Source organism: Papio anubis, chromosome 18 (assembly GCF_008728515.1).
Source record: "Papio anubis isolate 15944 chromosome 18, Panubis1.0, whole genome shotgun sequence".
Classification (NCBI taxonomy): domain Eukaryota; kingdom Metazoa; phylum Chordata; class Mammalia; order Primates; family Cercopithecidae; genus Papio; species Papio anubis.
The window spans coordinates 47,618,918-47,642,525 of record NC_044993.1 but is presented as its reverse complement, the minus strand read 5'-3'; the positions used below and the strand labels follow the sequence as shown (position 1 = coordinate 47,642,525).

Below are 23,608 nucleotides of genomic sequence, written 5' to 3'. Positions count from 1 at the left end.
TTGCAGCCTTGAACCTGCCCGGCTCAAGTAATCCTCCTGCCTCAGCCTCCCAAGTAGCTGAGACTACAGGCACACGCCACCACACCCAACTCATTTTCAATTTTTTTGTAGAGACAGGGTCTCATTCTGTTGCCCAGACTGCTCTTGAACTCCTGAACTCAAGTGATCCTCCCTCCTGGGCCTCCCAAAGTGCTGGGATTACATGTGTGAGCCACTGCGCCTGGCCTGGAACTGCCTTTAAAAAAGACCCAGAACCTCCACCATGCCTGTCCCCACACTGGTCTGAGTCCTTAGCCTCATGCACTGGAATCCACTCGCCAGCCTCTGTCTGGTCTCTCTGCTTCCACCCTTCTTCCCCTAGCAGCCCGTGTGGTCCTGTTAGACACGAAACCAGACATGGGTCCCCTCTGCCCAGACCTTCCGCCGGTGTGAATACCTTGCTCAGAGTGAACACCTGAGTCCTTGTGTAGCCTCTGCATTCCTATGTGATCTGTCCCCTCCCCTAGCACCTCCCGCCCCCTTTTTTCTTCCTCTGCCCTTTGCTCACTCAGCTCCAACCACACTGTCCCCCAACCCCAAAGGGCCAGACAGGCTCCTGCCTCGAGGCTTTTGCACTGGCCATCCCTCTGCCTGGAATTTCCATTCCCCCGGATGTCCTCATGGCTTGCCCCTACATGTCCTTCAAATCCTTGCTCCGGTGTCCCCTTCTCAGTGAGGCCTTCCTTGAAGCCATCCCCACTTTGATCCCTCCCTGCTGAATTGCTCTCCCTGGCTTTCACCCCTGCATATTCGGCAAAGTTCTTTGTTTTTTCTTTTTGAGACAAAAGTCTTGCTCTGTCGCCCAGTCTAGAGTACAGTGGCATGATCTCAGCTCACTGCAACTTCCGCCTCCCGGGTTCAAGTGATTCTCCTGCCTCAGCCTCCTGCGTAGCTGGGATTACAGGTGTGCACCACCGCACCAGGCTAATTTTTGTATTTTTAGTAGAGATGCTGTTTCACCATGTTGGCCAGGCTGGTCTCAAACTCTTGACTTCAGGTGATCTGCCCACCTCGGCCTTCCAAAGTTCTGAGTGTTCTTTCTTACGAACTTTGTTCACATTCTCTTTTCTCTCCAGTGCTGAGTATTCAGTGAGTGGAGGAGTATCTTAGATGGAAATTTCAAATCCCTCTGTGCATCCTCAGGTGTTTCTGAGACATATCTCAGAAACATGATCCCTGAGACATGGTCCCTGAGACATATCTCACCTGGGCTCTCCTGGCTTCAAACCTGCAGGACACGGTTCCCAGCTGTAGGTCACTGAGCCCTGCTCACATGCACACCAACAACAGCCTCAAGTCCAAAGAAGTACCCTGTTGAGCACACATCGAGGGACTGGTTTTCAGTGGTGCACAGACACTCAGGATGAATACCGCATGCCCGTTTAAAAGTGCTACTGGAGGCTGGGCTCATGCCTGTAATCCCAGCACTTTGGGCTGATGGCAGATTGAGGTCAGGAGTTCGAGATGCCTGACCAACATGGTGAGCCCTTCAAAATATGAAAATAGTTGGGCGTGGTGGTGAGTGTGCCTATATCTCAGCTACTTTTGGGAAGGAGGTACGAGACTGCTTGAACTCCAGGAGGAGGGTGCCAGAGTGAGCCAGATCACCACTGCACCTCCAGCCTGGGCTTACAGAGTGAACCCTCACCAAAAAAAGTGCTACTGGATTCTTTTTTTTTGAGATCGAGTCTCATTGTCGCCCAGGCTGGAGTGCAGTGGCTGGACCTCAGCTCACTGCAAGCCCACCCCGGGTTCACTGCATTCCCTCCTGCCTCAGCTCAAGTAGCTGGGACTACAGGCCCCACCACCTCGCCCAGCTATTTTTTTGTATTTTTAGTAGAGACGGGTTTCACCGTGTTAGGCCAGGATGGTCTCGATCTCCTGACCTCGTGATCCACCTGCTGGCCTCCCATGCTGGGATTACAGGCTTGAGCCACCGCTCCCGGCCTGGATTCTTTATAGCTGTTTGGTGATGATGTATTTTCTCTGTCAACCAATACTCTCAATGCCACCATTATTACATGGAGGTCCTCTCTTTCAAAATAGTTGAGAACCTCTTGCACAGTGCCAGAAAAGGGCTCTAAAAGCAAGTCTGGAGACCCTTGGTCATCCTTCATGCCTGTTTTTACCAGGGACATTGCCCACAACGCTTTCCTCTCACCTACCCGCAGGCAGAGTAGCAGCAGCTGACAGTGAGTGCTGGCTCACCCACAGGAGTAAGGCAATTCATAATCGGTTCACCTTGAATTCTGCAAGGCCCGCCACTCGGCAAGCCGGGGGTTGTCGGAGCAGTTCTCAGCTTGGGCAGAATTCAAATGAGCTCTTACAATCAACATGCAATTAATTGTTGCACACCCTGAGCATCTGGGCAGTAAGCGCTGTGCAGCACGAAGGGAGTTCAGGGAGCGTGGTCATCTTAGAGCAGAGCTGGGGACAGGAGTGCACACAGTTCCCACGTTGCACAAGAGAGTCCGAAGAGGTTTGTCTGAGTTTGGTCAACTGATCTTGGTTCAGATGTTAGTAACAGTGAATTATTAACGTTTATTGAGTCTACTGTGTGCCAAATGCTTTTTGCAGCCATGATCTCATTACAGCAGCCCACTGTGATATACTTTGAAGGTGGGTGGGGGGGTCCTCCCTTTTTTATAGTTATGGAAATTGAGGCTCAGAGAGGGTAAGTGACTTGTTCAAAGCCACACAGCTGGTCAAGCCCTAGATTTACTTCATCCCAAAGTCAGTATGTTTGACCACCCTGCCCCCACCCCAATCTTGAAGATTCTACTCACATTCACATGGTGTGCATGTGAGCAGGGTTGGCAGCCCCTGCAGGGCACCACTGCCTAGTAGCTGCAGTAACTTTGTGGTCGGCATGGGCCCTGCTAGGGCTCTGCTGTTTGGGATCTCAGGTGGGTGCAGTGGGCTGTCTGGGGTACCCCGTTTCCACTCTTCCTGCAGTTGCATGCTGTGGTTGGGAGCCCAGATGACAGTTTCATCCTTGGAAGGGAGCTCTTCCCAGATGCTGGAGGTGACACCCAGGAGATAGAAAAACGTTTCAAACCCTATAACCCCACACTCCAGGAGGGGCGCCTCCTGACAGATCCTGACACTCCAGGTCCAGCATGGGGTGTCTTACCCAGGGGGTCTTGCAGCTCCCTGGCTGTGGGAAGCCCTGCAGGCTCTGCTGTTTAGACTCTTTGGAAAACTCCTTTCTCAGGGTCTGGTGCGGGGCACTTTTTGGGGATCCCCTTCTGGGGCAGGGTCCTGCTGGTCTATGTCCTCTTGGGGGGCCCCAGCAGCCTCTGCCCTTGTTTCCTAGGGCAGGGCCTCTCTGGGTCTCATGAGAATCCCGCTCCCGGTGAGCCGGAGCTGCCCCACGCCCCGGGGATTTTTCTCAGGAGCGCCTTGCCTGGGATTCTCCTTGCGTCTCAGACCCTCACCCTGTTTCGGGTTTCTTTCAGGGGCGTCCCTCCACTCCCAGGCCCCCGCCCGCGCCCGGCGTGGGGCGCCCCCTCTCCCCGTGCGGGCGGGCGCCGGAACAGTGTCGCCGGCCGCCTGCAGGTGTCTCCCCACGGAGGGGCGCGCGTCCCTGCGCCGTGGCCGCTGCCAGGCGCCAGCGGCTCCTTGCCGAGGTGCACTCGCTCTCCGGGCTCCGGGCGCGCCGGAGCCGCTCCTCCTCCGCCGCCCTCCCGCCTTCCGGCTCCGCCCCGGCGGGCGCCCCCGCGCCCCTGCGCCGCGCCCCCACCCCGGGTTAGCATGGCCTGCGCCGCCCGCCGCCGCCGATCGCAGGCGCCAGAGCCCCGGGCGCGGCGGGCAGCGACCGCTGACGCGGGGCGCCGGCTGCCAACTTCGCGCGCGGAGCTCCCCGGCGGTGCGGTCCCGTCCCGGCGGCGCGGGCGGCATGAAGACGAGCCGCCGCGGCCGAGCGCTCCTGGCCGTGGCCCTGAACCTGCTGGCGCTGCTGTTCGCCACCACCGCGTTCCTCACCACGCACTGGTGCCAGGGCACGCAGCGGGTCCCCAAGCCGGGCTGCGGCCAGGGCGGGCGCGCCAACTGCCCCAACTCGGGCGCCAACGCCACGGCCAACGGCACCGCCGCCCCCGCTGCCGCCGCCGCCACCGCCGCGGGGAACGGCCCCCCTGGCGGCGCGCTCTACAGCTGGGAGACCGGCGACGACCGCTTCCTCTTCAGGAATTTCCACACCGGCATCTGGTACTCGTGCGAGGAAGAGCTCAGCGGGCTTGGTGAGTGCGCGCGGGCGGCGGCCAGCTCGGCTCCGGCTCCCCCGGGGCGGCGCGGCCACCGAGGCCCGAGTCCCGGACCCGCTCGCCCTCCTCCCGCCGCCTGGGCCCAGCTCCCGGCGCTCCGCCGGGCTGGGGGCGACGTTCCGGGGCAGGGGGCGCGCGCCGTTCCGGGGCCGGGGACCAGCGCGGGGGGACATGCGGGACGCTCCGCGGTGGAGAGGTGCAGGGCAGACCTCCTACCCTCTGCGGACGCCCCGCGGCTTTGGGGACGCTCCCGCGCCCCGGGAAGGCGCCCACCCCAGCTGCTGGTCAGAGGGGCGCGCGCTGCTTTCCGCGCCTCAACTCATCTCCACGCTCGCCCCCTCCTCCTCTTCCTTTCGCGGGGCACTAGATGCCCCCATCCACCCCGGAACGCCCCTGGGGGTGGAGGTGATGCATGGACTCCTGTTATCAGCCGCCCCTCCCGCCGCAGATCCACAGACCCGGGAGCCTTCCACCCCCATCGCCAACCCGCGCCCAACCTCTCAGACGGGAGTGGGGAGTGGGGGAGTCCACGGGCTCCCAGAAAGCCGCACCCGCCCAGAGGCACCCCTGTTGCCAGATGCCAGGGAGCCCTCTGTATCCTGGTCCCCTCCTGGGAGAGGCAGACTGGGGAACTGGGGACGGCTAGCCAAACTCCGGGTCGAGGAGTCCAGGAGGGCTTAGCTTAGCACAAGGCTCCCATTAGGTTCGGTGGGGGGACTGACTTTTCAGAAAGCAGATCAAGCTGTCCCCTTTGCGTGAACCCCCTCCTCTACATTCCAGAGGCAGCCTGGGCTGGAGTGCGTGTTTTGGAGGCAGACAGCCGGGCTGGGGCAGGGCCCAGGGGACAACTGCCCGACAGCCGGTTGTGCCACACAGCAGGTAGAGCTGGCTCAAAAGACGTGGTGTCTCAGAGGGGTGTCCAGGCGTGGGCACCCTCCTCAGTGAATTGACCTCTTTCTCCAAGGTTAAAACTCGTCCCTGCATGCCTAGCTCCTCAGTGTGGACACCACATATGTGTGTGTGCTCAAGGGTGGCTAAGAGCAGACCTCCACCCTTAGTTTGCCCTAAATAAGCCAGTGGCCTAAGTGGTTTAGAGGGCAGAGGGAGGAAGCTGTGAAGCGAACCCAGCGAAAAGCTCCAGGCCTTTGCACAGGCTGCATCCTCTGTCTGGAATGCCCTTCCCCGCCCCACCTCCTTCTCCAGGGGCTCCTGGTCAGTTTCACTGGGACTCTCTCAACCGCCTTCCAAGTCGGGACACTGAGGAGAGACAACCTTGTGAGCTCCCCGTTGGAGGGAGGGTCTCCATCTTTAGATCTCACCATTGCATTGATCTGCCTGCCACACTTGGCGCTGCCTGACATTTTCTGGGGCGTGTTTTTGGTCACTAGCTTATAGTTCCTTCTCCCCATAGGATGTCACTCTGTGAGGGCCAGCCCGGTTGATTGGTCTCGTTCACTGCTGCCTCCGAGTAGTGTCTAGCGCTTATTAGGTCAGGTCCTCAAGAAACATTTGCAGGGTGCATACTGGATGGGGCCTTGGGACGATGAACTGGAGGTTTCCCGCCGTGCTGCCTCCTCTGTCTCGCTTCTGGGGGTGCCTGACCAAACTTTTCTGTGACTTGAACCGGGCTGGCTGTTTGTCAGAGATACATGGTGTTTGAATAGGGACCTGCCCCTGATTGGTTTCACCCCATCAGACCCACTTCTGCTTTACACTCAAGACTCAAATGTTTACTGTGGGATGCAATTAAAATTACTCACTTCAAAAGGCATCTTGGCCAAAAGTCTCTGCCTTCCGCACAGCCCAACCCTAATCTCTCACACAGAGGCCTCATAACACCTTGTTGTCAGGAATATCTTCGTCCTTGGAGGTAGACATCTTGCTACTGTACATCTTTCTCCAAGTTCAAGAAGGTGTTTCCAAGGTTCAGGAGACCCAACCCTGGGGACATACCACCTCTGCCTCCCTTCCTCTGTGCACACACCTGAAAATACAATGGTGCATCTCTGGCACGGGAGTGGCCCTGTCTCTACCTCTGTGGAGTGTCCTGGTCCAAGCTGGTCAGCTGAGCCTCTTAATTGTTTGGAGTCTCTCTTGGCTGCTCCCTGAAGGTCACGGTCCCAGTACTTGCTACAGTTATTTCCCTGTAGTTCATTCAGGGCTTGACTTGGGATATTTAAGTATTTCAAAAGATTATTAATTGAAAATTATTTTAAAAACAATGTTAGCTAACATTTATTGAGCCTTGAACGTGCACCAGGTCCTGCTGAAACTTCTCATCTCCTGAATCTTGTTGAATCCTGGCTGCCACCTTTCAGGCAGACACTTCTAGGGCACTTGCTTTTTCAGATGAGAAACTTGAGGCTCACAGGGGATTCTGGGAAGGGACCTCAAATTGTCTTCTCGGGAACAGAAAGAAATCAGAGTGAAGGAATCGGGGAAGAGAATAGTATAGTTGAGGGGTCAGGGAAGTTGGCATTTTGGGGGGCTCAGTTAAGACCCTCACTCCCAATACTCTGTGAGTATTTAATTTGTTGGGTAAATAAAAGAAACCCACAGTTTCCTCTTGGTCACTGTGGGCTGGAGATCGTCCCTCCCCCGAAATCACAATTTTCCTCTCTGAGAGCTTGGAAAATAGTTATCAGCTTGTCAGTGCTGGTGAGAAATTTGGGAATCGGAGCCAGCTGGGGTGGTTTCTACAGCTGATCCTGCAGTGCCAAAATCCTGCCTTCTCCACCACTGTGGTCTTGAAAGGGTGATAGCAAGTACCTGGCCTCAAACTTTTGTTGCCATGACAACCTTTCTTCTGGGTTCTGTGACTATTTTATTTTTTTTACTCGAAGAGCAAAAAAACAACAACAACAACAACAAAAAAACACCCCAATAGTCCCCTGAACAAAATCCCGCCATCCCAACCCCCATACATCAAGGCTAAACTTCCCTCCCTTCCATGAAACTACAGCAAAGCTTTCTTTCCTTCTGTGTGTTTCACGTGCACCCAAATGCAAACACCAACCAGGAGATCCTCACCGCTCCGTGAGAAGGAGCTGCTAAATGCTCCCTCCTCTCCAACGCCTGTTCGCCTGTTTGGTCATTCCTTTCTAGGCTCAGAAAAACCTCTCCCCACTCGGGCAGCCACAGGGAAACGTAATAAGCCCTTTTCCCACACTAAAAGTCTACAGCGTTCACCGAGAAAACTGCAGCCTGCCCTAAACAGACATACTTTCACCAGACCCTGCACAAAGAAACCTTTTCTCCTTGCTCCAAGAAGAGCACCCGTGTCCTTCCACAAACAGAAAGGGAAGCGTGGCCTCGACACAGAGTCACCCCAAGCCCTTCACACAAATTGGATTTCTCTTCTGGTTGAGATGCTGGGGAGGGGTTGGGTAGGGAGCAGAGGCAAGCATCGTTCTGGTGGGTGTGGTGGAGGTGGCTGAGGAGAGGCCTGGAGGAGGGGAGAATGAAGGTCTAGGGTGGGGGCGATGGTGGAGCAGGTGGGGGGGGGCTTGTGGCAGCTGGGAGGACAGGTGACGTCCGCACGCGTTGGACTTCATCCTGTATGCTTTTGAGCTGCAGGAAAAGGGTGGCTCGGGAAGACTAGGGGGAGGTGGAGGGGTCTTGGGGGACTTGCCAGGCTGGCAGGAGGGGGGTGAGATTAGAGAGAGAAGGGAGAGACCAGTCCCAGGGCTGGGTGACGACGGGGTGGGTGTGAAGCCAGAAGACCCATGGGGAACCCAGGCTGGAAGCCAACACGCCCCACACTGCGGTGACCCCTCCCGCAGTCCCAGAGATGCCGGGGCAGAAAGGAGCATGTTTCCTTCAGACTCGAAAACACCCTCTGCCCTGTAGAACTGGTGGAAGTTCTACAGCCTCTTACTAGCAGCGTGGTTTCAGGCAGGAACCTCCCAGGGCTACTGTGTAGGTGGGGATCAGAGCAGCTAGCACCCACTGGAGGTGCAAGGATTTGGTGATGTAGGGCAGGGAGTGGGGAGCACCCTCTCGGTGCAGCTGCCACCCCGGGCTGAGCCACCCACAGCCATCCATGTCTCCCACGGACTTCTGCAGCCATCCATCCGCCTCTGCCATCACCCCCACTCCCCAGTTCATCCTGCACCCAGCATCCGAGTCATCATTAGATGTGGGGCACGGCACCGCCTTCCTGTCACTCAGAGTCAAGTCTCCAGCTAGCCTTCCCTGTACCTGTCTGGTCTTCCTTTCTTTTGAACAGAGAACCCCAGCTCTTCTGCTCAGTCCCCTAAATTATGCTGCTACAGTGTCACAAGTATGAGGACCCCTGTGATGTTCCCAACCAGGAGGTTTTTGGTGCTTGGGAGTATGTTAGTGTCATAGTCGATGGGTTTCATGTTGGGAGATTTGTTGGGCAAATATTTGCACAATGGAAGGCATTGCTCTAACTCCTCGACATGTTTTTTTTTTTTTTTCTGGTCTTGTTCTGTCGCTCAGGCTGGAGTGTGGTATTGTGAGCACAGCTTATTACAGCCTCCACCTCCTGGGCTCAGGCCATCCTCCTGCCTTAGCCTCCTGAGTAGCTGGGACCACAGGTGTACGCCACCATACCCGGCTAATTTTTGTATTTTTTTGTTTAGACAAGGTTTCACTATGTTGCCCAGGATGGTCTCAAATTCCTGGGCTCAAGCTATTTGCTTCCCAAAGTGCTGGGCCTCCCAAAGGGCTGGGATTGCAGGCGTGAGCCACTGTGGCTGGCCTGACAAGTATTACTTCCTTTCATCCGCATATAGCCCTATGAGGTGGGTGCCCTGGTTGCTCTCATTCCCAGATGAGTAAACAGAGGCACAGAGAGGTGAAGTGAGTTGCCCAAGGTCACACAGCTAGTAAGTGGCAAAGCTGGGATGTGTACCCAGGCGGGAGGCTCCAGAGCCTGGCTGTTGCCTGCTGTGCTGTGCTGCCCCCCAGTCTCCCCAGTCCAGCTCACTCAGGGTCCCTTGGTTCCTCCAACCAGGCTCGTTGGGCGGAGCACTGCATCTGGAGTCACAAGCCCCGGGTTTGGCTCCAGGCTTTGATGCCAACTTGCTGAGTGGCTTCGGAGAAATCACGCTCCCTCTCTCTCTGGTCTTTTCTTTCCTCGTGTGTAAAATGGAGTTTTGTTGAGTGTTTTGTGTGGATGATGGAGGTGACAGAGCCCTGTCCCGTGACCCATCACAGGATTTGGGCCCAGATGGTCCAGGTTCCAGTCCTCATACCACTGCCGGCTGCTGTGTGGCCTTGGGTAGGAGTCTGCCCTCTCTGGGACCCAGTTTCCTTGGTTGGGGCATGAGGATGATCCTATCTGCCCGACCATAGCATCATTGGGGTTGATCCAGATAACGTGGTCCCAGCACTCCACTGGCCACAGCCAACACTTGGTAAATGGGACTTGCTGCCATCGAGTCCGTGGCTGCAGACAGGTGGCCCACGTGTCACATCTGAACCGTGTATCTATTTGGTTTGGCCCTGCAGTGTTCACGGTGTCTTTGAATAAGTTGCCAACATTTGAATATGGAGCCACTTCATAGAAACATCTGGATTTATGGCATTTCTTGAAAACCTGGCAGATGGAGTCTGTACTTCCAATGGGAGTGAGTGGAGCTGCTCCTTGCAGGAGTCCATGGTCCCCCAACCCCCACCTGTTCCGCCCCCACTTTACATGAATTGCCGCCCTTCCCCTCTAGGGGCTCAGGCCTCCAAACCTCAGTTTGGACGCCTGGTCCATTGGTCCATCCTGCCAACCGGTCAATCAGAAGCCAGTGCATCCCACCTAGCCCTGCAGCTCCCCCTGCTCCTGGCTTTGACTTCATGGTCTGTTTCTCTACCCAGTGGCTGGAGGGTTCCCTGTTCCATTGGAGGCGGATCACCCCCATTCTCCACTCTGGACCCTTCCTCACTCAGTCACAGTCGAATGCCTTCCAAGGACCGCCAGGAAGTCTGCAGTCTGCCTTGCTGCCTCCTGCCCTGCCCTGCTCCCCTCCACCCCCACTCTTCTCCAGCCACACCTGCCCCTTTACCAGCTCTCCGACAGGCTGAGGCTTTTGTACTCGCTGTTCGTTGCCTCCAGGAACTCTTCCACAAGACAACCCCGTACAAGTCTCTGCTCAAATGTCCTCCTGTCTGTGAGGCCTTCCTGGACCGCCCCACTGAAATCAGCCGCTTCGCCGCACGTCAGCACTCCCCTGCACCCCCGATGTCCCCACTGCTCTGATTGGGGTCATACCCACTGCGTATCACACTGGCTTCTCTCTATCGTCCATCTCCCTGCTGGGATGCTGGCTCCCTGAGGACAAGTCTTGTCCCAGTCACATCGTGCTGTCCCCAGAGCCTACATGAGCTGGCACGTCAATGCCGTAGGACTCAGTGTGGCAGCTTGTTCAGGTTCTGGGAGGCAGCACCGTATGACAGGGACCAAGTCTTCAGGAGGGACTCAGGGAACACCTGTGGAACGCACTGGGGCTCTGGGGACTTCTCAGGGCTTCTGTGGGCAGTGAGAGGCGGGGCTCTGTACTCCGTGCCTGTCATTCCCGTGGCTTGTCAGATGTTCTTCTTTCTTCCCTGCTCCCTCTCTTGGTTTATTTCCAAGGAGAGGTGTTTAGTGGCATCCTGTGGGGAGCTCACGGTCACTCCCCCGTGTTTAAATTCTGGGGTGCCAGACTCAGAGCCATCTTGTGAGGATGCTGCAACCTCTGCTGCCTTCAGGACGGTGCAGGTTGGGCTCTTTTGGTCCCAAGTGGTGGAAACAAACTCGACCCCAGATAAGAATAAAAGGGGAATGGGCCAGGCACAGTGGCTCACGCCTGTAATACCAGCACTTTGGGAGGCCGAGGTGGGCAGATCACCTGAGGTCTGGAGTTTGAGACCAGCCTGGCCAACATGGTGAAATCCCATCTCTACTAAAAATACAAAAATTAGACGGGTGGTGGCAGGCAGCTGTAGACCCAGCTACTCGGGAGGCTGAGGCAGGAGAATTGCTTGAACCCAGAAGGCACAGGTTGCAGTGAACTGAGATCCCGCCACTGCACTCCAGCCTGGGGGACAGAGCAAGACTCCGTCTTTAAAAAAAAAAATGGAAAAAAAAAATAAATAAAAGGGGAGTTTATTAGAACAATGCTAGCTGGCCACAATGGCTCATGCCTGTAATCCCAGCACTTTAGCCTCCCTTGAGGAGTTCAAGACCAGCCTGGGCAACATAGCAAGACCCCCATCTCTACAAAAAAAAATAAAAATTAGGTAGTGTGGTGGTGTGTGTCTGTAAGTCCCAGCTACTTGGGAGGCTGAGGTGGGAGGATCACTTGAGCCCAGGCGTTTGAGGCTGCAGTGAGCTGTGATCATGTCACTGTGCTCCAGCCTGGGCAACAGAGGGAGACCCTGCCTCAAAAATAAATAAAAATAAAAATAGCAAAATGCTACAGCTGACAGAGTCCCCAGCAAAGGTGAAATCACCACCCCTCAGAGGTCAGAGCCAGGGCCACTGGGCTCCTGGAAGCTGGACCTTCCCTTGGATCCAGAGCCACCAACTAAAATCCCACAGGGGCCAGGCTGGAAACCTACGAGAGTGAGGTGAGGAAGGGGTAGGGGCCTGCGGGGGCTGGGCAACTGCTTTGTGGTTCCGGAAGGTTTTCTCACCGCAGGAGGGGGTGCTCGTGGGCTGCCTAGTGGTCCATTTTTGTTCAAAACTCCCAGTTTTTATATGACATCTGTTGATTGTTCACATTTGGCAACAAATCCATTTTTTTTTTAAAGACATCTGATCTGCAGGCCAAAATCAAGCCCTTTCGAGGGATGGGTAGACCCTTGTCCCATCAATTTGCAACTTCTAGGCCAGAGTTTTGCTCTTGACAGGATCGACTTCCCAGCTCCCAGTTGCTTTTCTTTTTACGTAAAAATATTTGTAATACTAATATTTTATTTTATTATTTTATTATCATTACGTTTTTGAGATGGAGTCTTTCTCTGTCACCCAGGCTGGAGTGCAGTGGCGCAATCTCGGCTCACTGCAACCTCCGCCTCCTGGGTTTAAGCGATTCTCTTGTCTCAGCCTCCTGAGTAGCTGGGATTACAGGCGCGCGCCACTATACTGGGCTAATTTCTGTATTTTTAGTAGAGACGGAGTTTCACCATGTTGGCCAGGCTGGTCTCCAATTCCTGACCTCAGGTGATCCATCTGCCTCGGCCTCCTAAAGTGTGGGCAGTGTGGGTGAGATGTGGAAGAAGACCTGGCCCCAAGCTTGCCTGGAGGAGGCAGGGTCCCCTCTCAGGGGCTGTCCTTCTTCTCCGATGGCGGGCACTGGGAATGGGAGGTGATGGAGGTTGAGGAGGGTCGGTGTTTCTGGAAGCAGAGCCGGGGTGGGTGTTTGGGCTGGAGCTTGGCGAGGGCAGTGGCCGTGGTAGCCTTGTCCCATGTCCTGGCCTCGCAGAGTGTGCATCAGAGATAGCCACGGGGGAGGAGAGGAGGAGGAGGGCAGGAGACAGAGTCATTGTGAGGAGTGGGGGGGGGGGGGGGGGGGAGGGCGGTGACAGACACAGGTTGGGTGGCACACACAGAATCTGAGAGGGACGCAGAGAGAGGCTGCAAGGGGGACCAAGGGGACCAGAGAGGGAGTGACCAACAGAGAGCAAGGCAGACACATACAGAGGGAGTGAGCTAGGAGAGAGACAGAGACACAGAGAGAGATGAGGAGATGCAGAGGGAGATCGAGGCACATGCGCCACATTGGGTGCACACCCGGACAGAGATGCAGAGAGCAGCAATAAGACAGAAACAGACAGAGACGGAGAAAGGGAGAAATATGTGGGCAGAGAAAGAGACACACGTGTGTGCACACACGCATGCATGCACAGACACACACAAGTGCACGTGCACTCACGCACAGGGAGGAGGGTGCCCGAGAAGCTGGAGAGGAGAGAGGCGAGCGAGGGGAGCCTGAAATAGCCCAGGGGAGGCGGCAGGAGCACACGTGGCCCTTCCCACCTCCCCGTGCTTTTTTCCAGGAAGCCCCTACAGGGGAAGTGACTCTTTGAGGCCTCAGCCCTGGGGGAGGGGCTGTGTCCCATCCAGGCAGATGGAGAAGGTCAGACCCTCCCTCATCCGACTCTGCCCTCCTGTCTCCCTCTATCCCCCCAGTTGGCGGCAGTGGGTGGGTGCAGTGTTTGGAGGATGGGGGCTTCATTTCATCACTGACCCCTCTTCATGTTGCCCAAATAATAATAATGATACACTAATAATAACAACAAAAAGAAGTCTTATGTAAAGTGTGACTAGAAGAATACAAACATCTTAGGAAAACAGTGCTATTTTTATTAGTCATTCACACTCCAAGCAAACGTGGCATGTGGGAAGCAGCTTCTCCCTAAGTCAACTTGATTACCTCTGTCCCCTCTGGACATGTTTGTGGGGCTTCTGCTCCCCTTTGTCTATGTCTGTGTGTCCCCCCTTCTCTCTGGGCTGCTTTGCACCCTGGTTTCTCTATAGGGGATCCTTTTCTGGAAGAGGGGACGGGAGGCTGAAACCCCCACTCCTCTAGCCCCTTGGACACTACTGGCCACACTGTCTGCCTCCCTCTGCCAGCCTTGTCCCAGGCAGCCCCACTTGGCCCGAGCCCCACCTTGAGGGAGATCTTCTGGGTGGTCCTGGAAGGGGCACAGAGGAGGAAGACCCTCTCCAGAACACAGTTGGTTGGGGCGGAGAGGCAGAAGACTTAGACACGAGTCACTGTCTCTGCTTGGTGGATCTCTCCACGTGGGGATCTCACAGGCATCTCAGATTAACGTGTCCCTACCTAATCATCTATTTTCTGCCCTCCTCAGCCAGGGCAGGTTGGGCTATGCTGTTCCAGCTATCTGCAGCAATCTACACATGTGGGAGGTTGCAGACAACCCTAGTGGGCTTCTTACTCCTGTGACATGTCCATAGTAGGTCAGTGGGGGACTCTACTTCTTGGTGACCTCATTGGGGACCCGGATAAAGGATGCTCCATCTCTGAGTTTCCATGGCTGTCGAGGCAGGAAAGGGTATGAGTCCTTGCGTAGAAGTGGCATGTACCATCCTGCTTGCATCTCATTGGTCAAGGCAAATCACATGGCCATGTCCACCTTTTCAAGGACTGGAGAATTTCGGTCCTACCATGTGCTTAGAGAGCAGAGACCTGGGGCCGGCAGGATGGCACATAACTGTAATCCCAGCACTTTGGGAGGCTGAGGTGGGAGGATTGGTTGAGGCCAGGAGTTTGAGACCAGCCTGGGCAACATAGCGAGACCCAATCTCTAAAAAAAAATTTTTTTTTAATTAAAAAAAGAAAGAAAGTAGAAACCAGGGAACACTGATGACAGGTTGAACATTGGTGGCACAGATGACTCCCCCACACCCCACCCCTGCCCCTCTCTTAGCGCCATCTCAACAAATGACAGCTCCATCTTTCCAGTTTCTCAGGCAAAAGACCTTGGAGTCGTCTTTGACTCCTTTCTCTCTCTCCTCACAGACACAAACACACGCTCATCCTCACACAGCTCATTTAATCTATGGGCATATCCTGCTGACTCTTTTCCCAAACACATCCAGAGTCCCACCATTTCTCCCCATCTCCTGGTCTGAGCCTGCACCATCTCTGGCCTGGGTGACTGCAGCATCCCACTCACTGATCATCCTGCTTCTGTTTGTCCCCCACCGTGCTGAGCAATCCTACTGCACACTGCTGGAGTCTCTCCGCTCAGACCTTCCGGTGGCTCCCATGTCATTCCCGGTAAAGCCAATGTCCTCCCGGTAGCTACAAGACCCGCCATCACCTGCTCCATTACTCTCTGCCCCATCTCCCATGATGCGCTTCCTCACTGTCTCTGCTACAGCCCCACTGTCCTGTTGCACACACACCTCCAGGCATGCTCCTGCCCCAGGGCCTTTGCACGTGCAACTCCCTTAGCCTGAAACTCTTTCTCCAGATTTCCACCCCGTCACTTCCCTCAAACGTTCCTTGTGAATGAGGTCTTCCTTGGCCACTCTATTTAAAGTCACAGTCACCTCCCCACCTTATTCCACTACGCAGCTTGTTTTTTGTTTTTTTTTTTTCATAACACTTCTCCCTACCTGACATGCTGCCAATTGCTCGATCTACCTCCATGCCTCAGTGATGTGCAGCCCACGCTTTTGAGAATCACTGTCTGAAAATCAACTCTTTGTTTTATGAACAAGGAAATGCACGTCGCTGCAGGGAAAGACACTTTTCCAAACCATCCCCTAGTCACTGGCTGAACTAGCACCAGAACCTGAGCCCTGCTTTCTAGTTGTTGATCTTTGACTATCCCTTAAGGTTCTGCTAGACCTTGACCTTCAGTTTTATGACTTATGCCCTGTTGGTCAGAATAGCTGTTACTCAAAAAATGCCCACCCCAACCAAAAGCCAAATTTTCTGGGACTAGTAGGTAATGAACACTTGGGATGACTCAGAAGGAGAGGCTACAAATTCTCATTCCTTCTTTCATTCATTTTCATGAGCACCTACTCTGTGCTAGGCTTTGTCTAGCTGCGGGGGACTGTAGCAGGAAACAAGACGGATGAGGGTTTTAGTTTCACGGAGCTTCCATTCCAGAGAAGGAAGACAGATGACAGGAGGTGGTTTCTTCATTTGTGCATGTAACCTAAATTTATTAAGCCCTTACTAAGGTCATTGTGGATTCAGTGGGGTACAAAGCAGACAGTCCTTATCTTCATGGAGCTTGCATTCTGGAGGGGACAGACAATAAGAACAGATACATTGGTGATGGCGGCTTATATGGCACCAGTTGCAGACCAAAAATGACCCCTGGAACTCGAGATCAGGAAGCAGTTGGGCTCCTCTGAGTGGGTGAAGGCTAATAGGCTCTTGACTGTATAAGCCATAACCTTTTTGTGACTTTTGAAGCCTGCTTTACATTTTTCCTCTAATGGTGATGGAGTAGAATTTTGAGACGCAAGGCCATCTTTCCAAAAGGCACCAAACCCTTACCTGCTGGCCGAGTTGTTCCGACCCTTGAAGTATTTCCAGGATACCTATTTCTATCTTTAAGGATCTGTCCTCCTAGCTGGGTGCAGTGGCTCACGCCTCCAATCCCAGCCCTTCTGGAGGCTGAGACAGGAGGATTGCTTGAGGTGAGAAGTTCAAGACCAACAAAGCAAGACCCCATCCTACAAAAAACATTAGCCAGGTGTGGTGGTATGCACCTGTGGTCCTAGCCACTGAGGAGGCTGAGATGGGAGGATTGCTTGAGCCCAGGAGTTCTTGGCTGTAGTGAGTTGTGACTGTACCACTGCACTCCAGCCTGGGTGACAGAGTAAGATCTTGACCCCGAAAAAAAAAAAAAAAAAAAGATTTGCTCTCCTTTATAATAAGAGATCATTTGGAAGGATTTTCTGGAAATTGTCTTGTCTCCTTTGGTATTCATTCATTCATTCATTCATTCATTCATTCATCCATCCATCCATCACATCTGTTAAGCACCTACTCTGTCCCAGGTCCTCTGCGAGGCATCAGGTTCACTAGGTGAACTTCATAAATAAGGTTCCTGCCCACAAGGAGCGTCCATTCCAGTGGAGAGAGAGAAAATTAACTTATTCATTAAACCATAGATAAATCAATAATTTCATATACAGATGTAGTGCTTTGAATTCCATGAAACAGAGTCGTGAGGTAGCTCAGGTAGAGTTTTGGATACAGTGTTGGGGAGACTTTTTTGACAAGGTGACATCTGAACTGAGGCCTGAACGACTTTAAGAGGGCAGCCAGGCTGGGCGCGGTGGCTCACGCCTGTAGTCCCAGCACTTTGGGAGGCCAAGGCGGGCATGGTGGCGGGCGCCTGTGGTGCCAGCTACTCGGGAGGCTGAGGCAGGAGAATGGCGTGAACCCGGAGGGGCAGAGCTTGCGGTGAGCCGAGATGGCACCACTGCACTCCAGCCTGGGCGACTCTGCCTCAAAAAAAAAAAAAAAAAAAAAAGAGGGCAGCCATAGAGTTCTTGAGAGAGTAGAGAGGAGCATTCTAAGCACAATAAGTTAGTCCTTGCTGATTGATCACTTTAGTTTTCCACTTTTCTTTCCACTTGAGATAGGGTCTCAGTCTCTTGCCCAGGCTGGAGTGCAGTGGTGCAATCACAGCTCACTGCAGTCTTGACCTTTCAGGCTTAGCTGATCCTCCCTTCTCAGCCTTCCGAGTAGCTGGGACTACAGGTATGTGTCACCATGCCCACTTAATTTAAAAAAATTTTTTTTGTAGAAGTGGGGTCTTGCTATGTTGCTCAGGCTGGTCTTGAACTTCTGGGCTCAAGTGATCCTCCTGCCTTGGCCTCCCTAAGTGTTGGGCTGACAGGCATGAGCTACCACACAGTCCAGTTTTCTACTTAAGGAATTTCTTTTAAAAGGAATTAAAAGGAATTTTAAAAGTAATTTAAAAGGATTTAAATAAAAAGCCTCTGTTTGATGAGTTTCCTTTTCTCATTCCTGCTCCTGTATATTTTGTGGGTTTTCTTCTCTTTCTAATGGCTTTGTCTTGCTCAAGTCTACCAATGGTGATATGGGCCCTGGTAAAAATTGCTTTCCAGACCTCCAGAGAGAGCTGACTGGCTTGAAACCTTTACATAGGATCTCTACTGAGACTGCACATCCTCAGGCCCCAGGCCTGATTTGTTCTACCCTTCTCCCTTTTTTTCTCCAGCCCAGGTCTTGTCATCTTAGTTGTTTTATTGCCCCCTTCTCCATCTTAAAAAAAAAAAAAAGCCTCATTACTCTTGTATTTATTGATTGTGTTTTTTCAAATTTTCTGATATATTGTACTTTTCTTTTGTTTGACTTTTCTGAGGTTTGTTAATGTTTGCAAGTTTTTACATGGAAAATTTTGTTTTTTTCATAGTTAAAAAATTATGAATGCATTTAATGCTATGAGTTTGCCTCTGAGCACTGCTTTAGCCATATCCTATAAGTGCAGTGCTTTAAAATGCAGCACTTTCTTTGAGATGATTTTCTAAAGATTATGCAATGACAATTTTGTTTCTAAAAGTTCAGAAATTTTGATTTTATTACTTCATTGATCCAAAATTATTTAGTAGAGCATTACAAATTTCCCAGTATAGGCCAGGTGCAGTGGTTCATGCCTGTAATCCCAGCACTTTGGGAGGCTGAGGTGGGAGGATCACTTGAAACCAGGAGTTAGAGACCAGCTTGGGCAACATAGTGAGGCTCTGTCTATTAAAAAAATCCCAGTGCGGCCGGGCGTGGTGGCTCACGCCTGTAATCCCAGCACTTTGGGAGGCCGAGGCAGGCAGATCACAGGGTCAGGAGATTGAGACCATGGTGAAATCCCGTCTTTACTAAAATTACAAAAAATTAGCCAGGCGCAGTGGCGGGCGCCTGTAGTCCCAGCTACTCAGGAGGCTGAGGCAGGAGAATGGCATGATCCCGGGAGGCGGAGCTTGCAGTGAGCCGAGATAGCGCCACTGCACTCCAGCCAGGGGGATAGAGCAAGACTCCGTCTCAAAAAAAAAAAAAAAAAAAAAAAAAAAAAAAAAAAAAAAAATCCCTGTGCCTTGTCTTATTTGCTTAATTTTTTTTGTCATTAATTTCTAATTTACTGAAGGATAGAGAAAGTAGCCTATGCAATTTCTGCCTTATAATTTTTCCATAAATGTTTTATTTGAAAAAGCAGGTATATTCCCTGTGTACAGTTTAAAGCAGTTTTATAGATAGTATTATTTAAGGGCTTTATGTTGTTATATATATTTTTTGAGACAGAGTCTTGCTTTGTCACCCAGGCTGGAGTGCAGTGACACCATCACGTCTCACTGCAGCTTCAACTTCCTGGGTTCAAGTGATCCTTCCATCTCAGCCTCCTGAGTAGCTGGGACTACAGGTGCATGCTACCACACCTGGTTAATTAAAAAAAATTTTTTTTGGTAGAGATGAGGTCTCACTATGTTGCCAAGGCTGGTCTCAAACTATTGGCCTCAAGCAATCTTCCCACCTCAGCCTCCCAAAGTGCTAGGATTACAAGTGTGAGTCACTGCACCCGGCCTCTAAATTGTTATTTATTTATCTTTACTCTCTTTATCTGCCAAAAACTGGGTGAGGTAGGTTAATCTCTTTCTCTTCAATAGGATTCTTCCCCTTTTTACTTGAATTTCTGATAGTTTTTGTTTTCATAAAAAAGTTTGAGTCTATGTTATTCATCACAAGATTCTTGACAGTTATATTTTCATTGTGGAATTGTGGATTTTATCTTTTGTCAAGATAAAATGGCTATTTTCCCCCAGCGAATGCTTTTTACTTTGCATTCTATTTTTTCATATTTTAATATTGCTATCCCTGCTTTCTTTTGTTTGTATTCCCTTGATATATTTCTTACTAGACTTTTTATTTTAACTTTTCCATGTCTTTTTGTTAGGTGAATATCTGGTAAGAACATAGAGTTAGCCTTATTTACTTATTTTTTGGTACAACCCGAGGGTCTTAACCAAATACTATTTACTTCTATAACAAATACACTTGGTCTCACTTCTTTCACTTCTTTCTTTTGGTTGAATGTTTTCGATTTTTAGTTTTTTTTTTTTTTAATCTTTCACTACATAGATTAGGTTTTGCTTCTTTTCTTCTCTACTAATGATTTAAAAAGCATACATACTGATGTTAATTCTGTTTTTAATACTTGGACTTCCATTTTTGTTATAATTATGAAGAACAAAACAGCATATATTGCGTATTTCCTGGTAGGATGAGAAAATTAGTTGCTCTTGAATTCTGTTTTTTTTTTTTTTTTTTTTTTTTGAGACGGAGTCTCGCTCTGTCGCCCAGGCTGGAGTGCAGTGGCCGGATCTCAGCTCACTGCAAGCTCCGCCTCCCGGGTTCACGCCATTCTCCTGCCTCAGCCTCCCGAGTAGCTGGGACTACAGGCGCCCGCCATCTCGCCCGGCTAGTTTTTTGTATTTTTTAGTAGAGACGGGGTTTCACCGTGTTCGCCAGGATGGTCTCGATCTCCTGACCTCGTGATCCGCCCATCTCGGCCTCCCAAAGTGCTGGGATTACAGGCTTGAGCCACCGCGCCCGGCCTTGAATTCTGTTTTTTATTCATAAATGCCACAATCATTGCAACTTAATTCTGTGCTTAACTGGTTTCATGGCTAATTGCAAGTCCTTTTTGTAAACTTTCCCCCTTTTTTATTCATATGGGGGAATACATTTTGAATGCTAGACATGATGGTCTATGCCTGGACACCGTCTATGTGCTGGGTCCCATGATGGAAGCTGGATTCAGTGAAGAGGATGACTAGGTTCCTGTCCTCATGGAACTTCCAGTCGCGTTTGTGCTCATGCGCATGTGTGTCTGTGTGCGTGTGCGTGATACACAAAGAAGCAAACTTTTCCCTCTCTGAGCAGGTGGCATCTGAGTGAGACTGGAAGACTGAGAGGAAGCCGGCCACAGGTGATCAGAGGAAGCCGTGTCCAGGCAGAGGACATGGCAGGTGCAAAGGCTTTGCACAGGCTTTGTGCAGGGATAGAGCGGGGCGAGTTTGAGGAGCAAGGACAAGCCTGACGCGCCAGAGTGCAGTGAACCCGGGAGCTAGGGAGTGGTGATGTGAGACCGGAAGCAGAGGCGGGCCACGAAGACTGGACTTCCGGCCGGGCTTGGTGGCTCAAGGCTGTAATCCCAGCACTTTGGGAGGCCAAGGCGGGTGGATCACGAGGTCAGGAGCTTGAGACCATCCTGGCTAACACGGTGAAACCCCGTCTCTACTAAAAATACGAAAAATTAGCCGGGCGTGGTGGCACGCAGCTGTAATCCCAGCTACTCGGGAGCCTGAGGCAGGAGAATCGCTTGAACTTGGGAGGCGGAGCTTGCAAGTGAGCTGAGATCGCGCCGCTGCACTCCATGCTGGGCGACAGAAGGAGACTCCGTCTCAAAAAAAAAAAAAAAAAAAAAAAAAAAAGAGTGGATGTCCTCCTCAATGCACGTGGCACACTCCTCAGAGCTTGTTTTCCTAGCAATATCTCTCCAGGGCCTGAGGATGCAGATGGCCTCCTGGCTAGGCACAGACCCCACAAGTTTAAACCTTCCCCCTCAACATCCTGCGGGCAGCTCTGCTTGTGTTCTGGCATCTGGTGGTGAGGAAGCGATGTCTGAGGTCAGCCCCAGTTTTTGTTCCTTTATGGGCAACGTTATTATTATTTTTCCTGAATTCCTAGATGATTTTTCCCATTCATCTTCAAAATAGAGAATTTCATGATGGAATATATAAATGTTGGGTCTTTAATTTTTATTTAGTTTGTATTTTTCTGGAGAAAGAACCTTGCTCTTTCCAGCCCCGGCTGGAGTGCAATGGCGCGATCTCAGCTCACTGCAGCCTCCTCCTCCGGGGTTCAAGTGATTCTCCTGCTTCAGACTTCCGAGTAGCTGGAATTACAGGCGCTTGCCACCATGCCTGGCTAATTTTTGTGTTTTGAGTAGAGGTGGGGTTTCACCATGTTGCCCAGGCTGGTCTCGAACTCCTGTGCTCAGGAAATCCACCTGCCTCAGCTTCCCAGAAATGTTAGGTTTTTAATTGGCCTGGTACTTGTTGAGGTCAGCTTAGGAAGACTTGATTTTATTATTATTATCATCATTTGAGGTGGAGTTTCGTTCTTGTTGCCCAGGCTGGGGTGCAATGGTGCGGTCTTGGCTCACTGCAACTTCTCTGGCTCCTAGGCTCAAGTAATTCTCCTGCCACAGCCCCTCAAGTAGCTGAGACTACAGAAGCACACCACCATGCCCAGCTAATGTTTGTCTTTTTTGTAGAGACAGGGTTTCACCATGTTGCCAGTCTGGTCTTGAACTCCTGGTCTCAAGTGATCTGCCCACCTTGGCCTCCCACAGTGCTGGGATTACAGGCGTGGGCCACAGCTTCTGGCCAACACACTTTATTTTTTAAAGCAGTTTTAGTTTCACAGCAAAATTGAGCATAGAGTATCGACACATCCCAGATCCCCACTTTCTTCACATATGCATAGCCTCTCCCATTATCAACATCTCCCACCAGAGTAGTACATTGGTAACAACTGATGGGCCCTCACTGGCATGTCACTATCACCCAAAGTCCATAGTTTACATTAGGGATCACTCATAGCGCTGCACATTCTGTAGGCTTGGACAAATGTGTAATGACATGGACCCATCATTGTAGTATCAGACAGAGTCGTTTTACCACCCCCCAAAAATCCCCCATGCTCTACCTTTTTGTCCTTTATTTCTCCCAAACTCCTGGCAACCACATTGATCCTTTTACTGTCTCCATGGTTTTGCCTTTTCCAAAAACTGTCATACAGTTGGAATCACACAGGATGTAGCCTTTTCAGTCTGGCTTTTTCATTTAGCAATGTGCATTCATGGCCGAGCATGGTGGCTCACGCCTGTAATCCTGGCACTTTGGGAGGCTGAGGCAGGCAGATCACCTGAGGTCAGGAGTTCGAGACCAACCTGGCCAACATGGCAAACCCCCATCCCTACTAAAAATGCAAAAAGTTAGCCAGGTGTGGTGGCGCGCGCCTGTAATTCCGCTTACTTGGGAGGCTGAAGCAGGAGAATCACTTGAACCCTGGAGGCGGAGGTTGCAGTGAACCGATATTGCACCGCTGCACTCCAGCCTGAGTGACAGAGGGAGATTCTGTCTCGGGGGCGGGGGGGGAAAGCATTTGTTGCCTCCATGTCTTTTCATGGCTTGATAGCTTGTTTCTTTGTAGTGCTGATAATATATGCCATCGTCTGGGTGTACCGTAGTTTATCCACTCACCTACTCAAGGGCATCTTTGTTGAGTCCAAGTTTTGGCAATTATGAATCAAGCTGCTATAAACATGTATGTGCAGTTTTTTTATTTGGGTATAAGATTTTAACTTCAACGAACTACCAAGGAGCACAATTTTTGGGTAGTATGGTAAAGGTATATTTAGTTTTGTAAGAAGCTGCCAAAACATGTTTCCTTTCTTTCCTCTCTTTCCTCCCTCCCTCCCTCCCTCCCTCCCTTCCTTCCTTCCTTTCTTTCCTTTCTTTCTTTTCTTTTCTTTTCTCTTTTTTTCTTTTTCCCTCCCTCCCTCCCTCCCTTCCCTCCCTCCCTCCCTCCCTCCCTTCCTTCCTTCCTTCCTTCCTTCCTTCCTTCCTTCCTTCCTTCCTTCCTTTGTTGCCCAGGCTGGTCTCGAACTCCTGGACTCAAGCCATCCTCTTGCTTTGGCCTCCCAAAGTGCTGGATTACAGGCATGTGCCATCATGCCTGGCTAATCTGTGTGTTTTTAGTAGAGATGGGGTTGTACCATAT

At 51.8% G+C, this 23,608-nt stretch overlaps 1 protein-coding gene across 1 annotated transcript in view; it reads left to right on the top strand.

Moving 5' to 3' along the window:
* Nucleotides 1-2,908: 2,908 nt before the first annotated feature.
* Nucleotides 2,909-23,608, top strand: part of LOC116271249 (translation initiation factor IF-2-like) — a 104,454-nt gene continuing 83,754 nt past the window's right edge. The window contains exons 1-2 of the mRNA XM_031657984.1: nucleotides 2,909-2,945; nucleotides 3,498-4,280. Coding sequence (XP_031513844.1) covers nucleotides 2,909-2,945; nucleotides 3,498-4,280 — 820 coding nt within the window. The remainder of the gene's footprint in view (nucleotides 2,946-3,497; nucleotides 4,281-23,608) is intronic.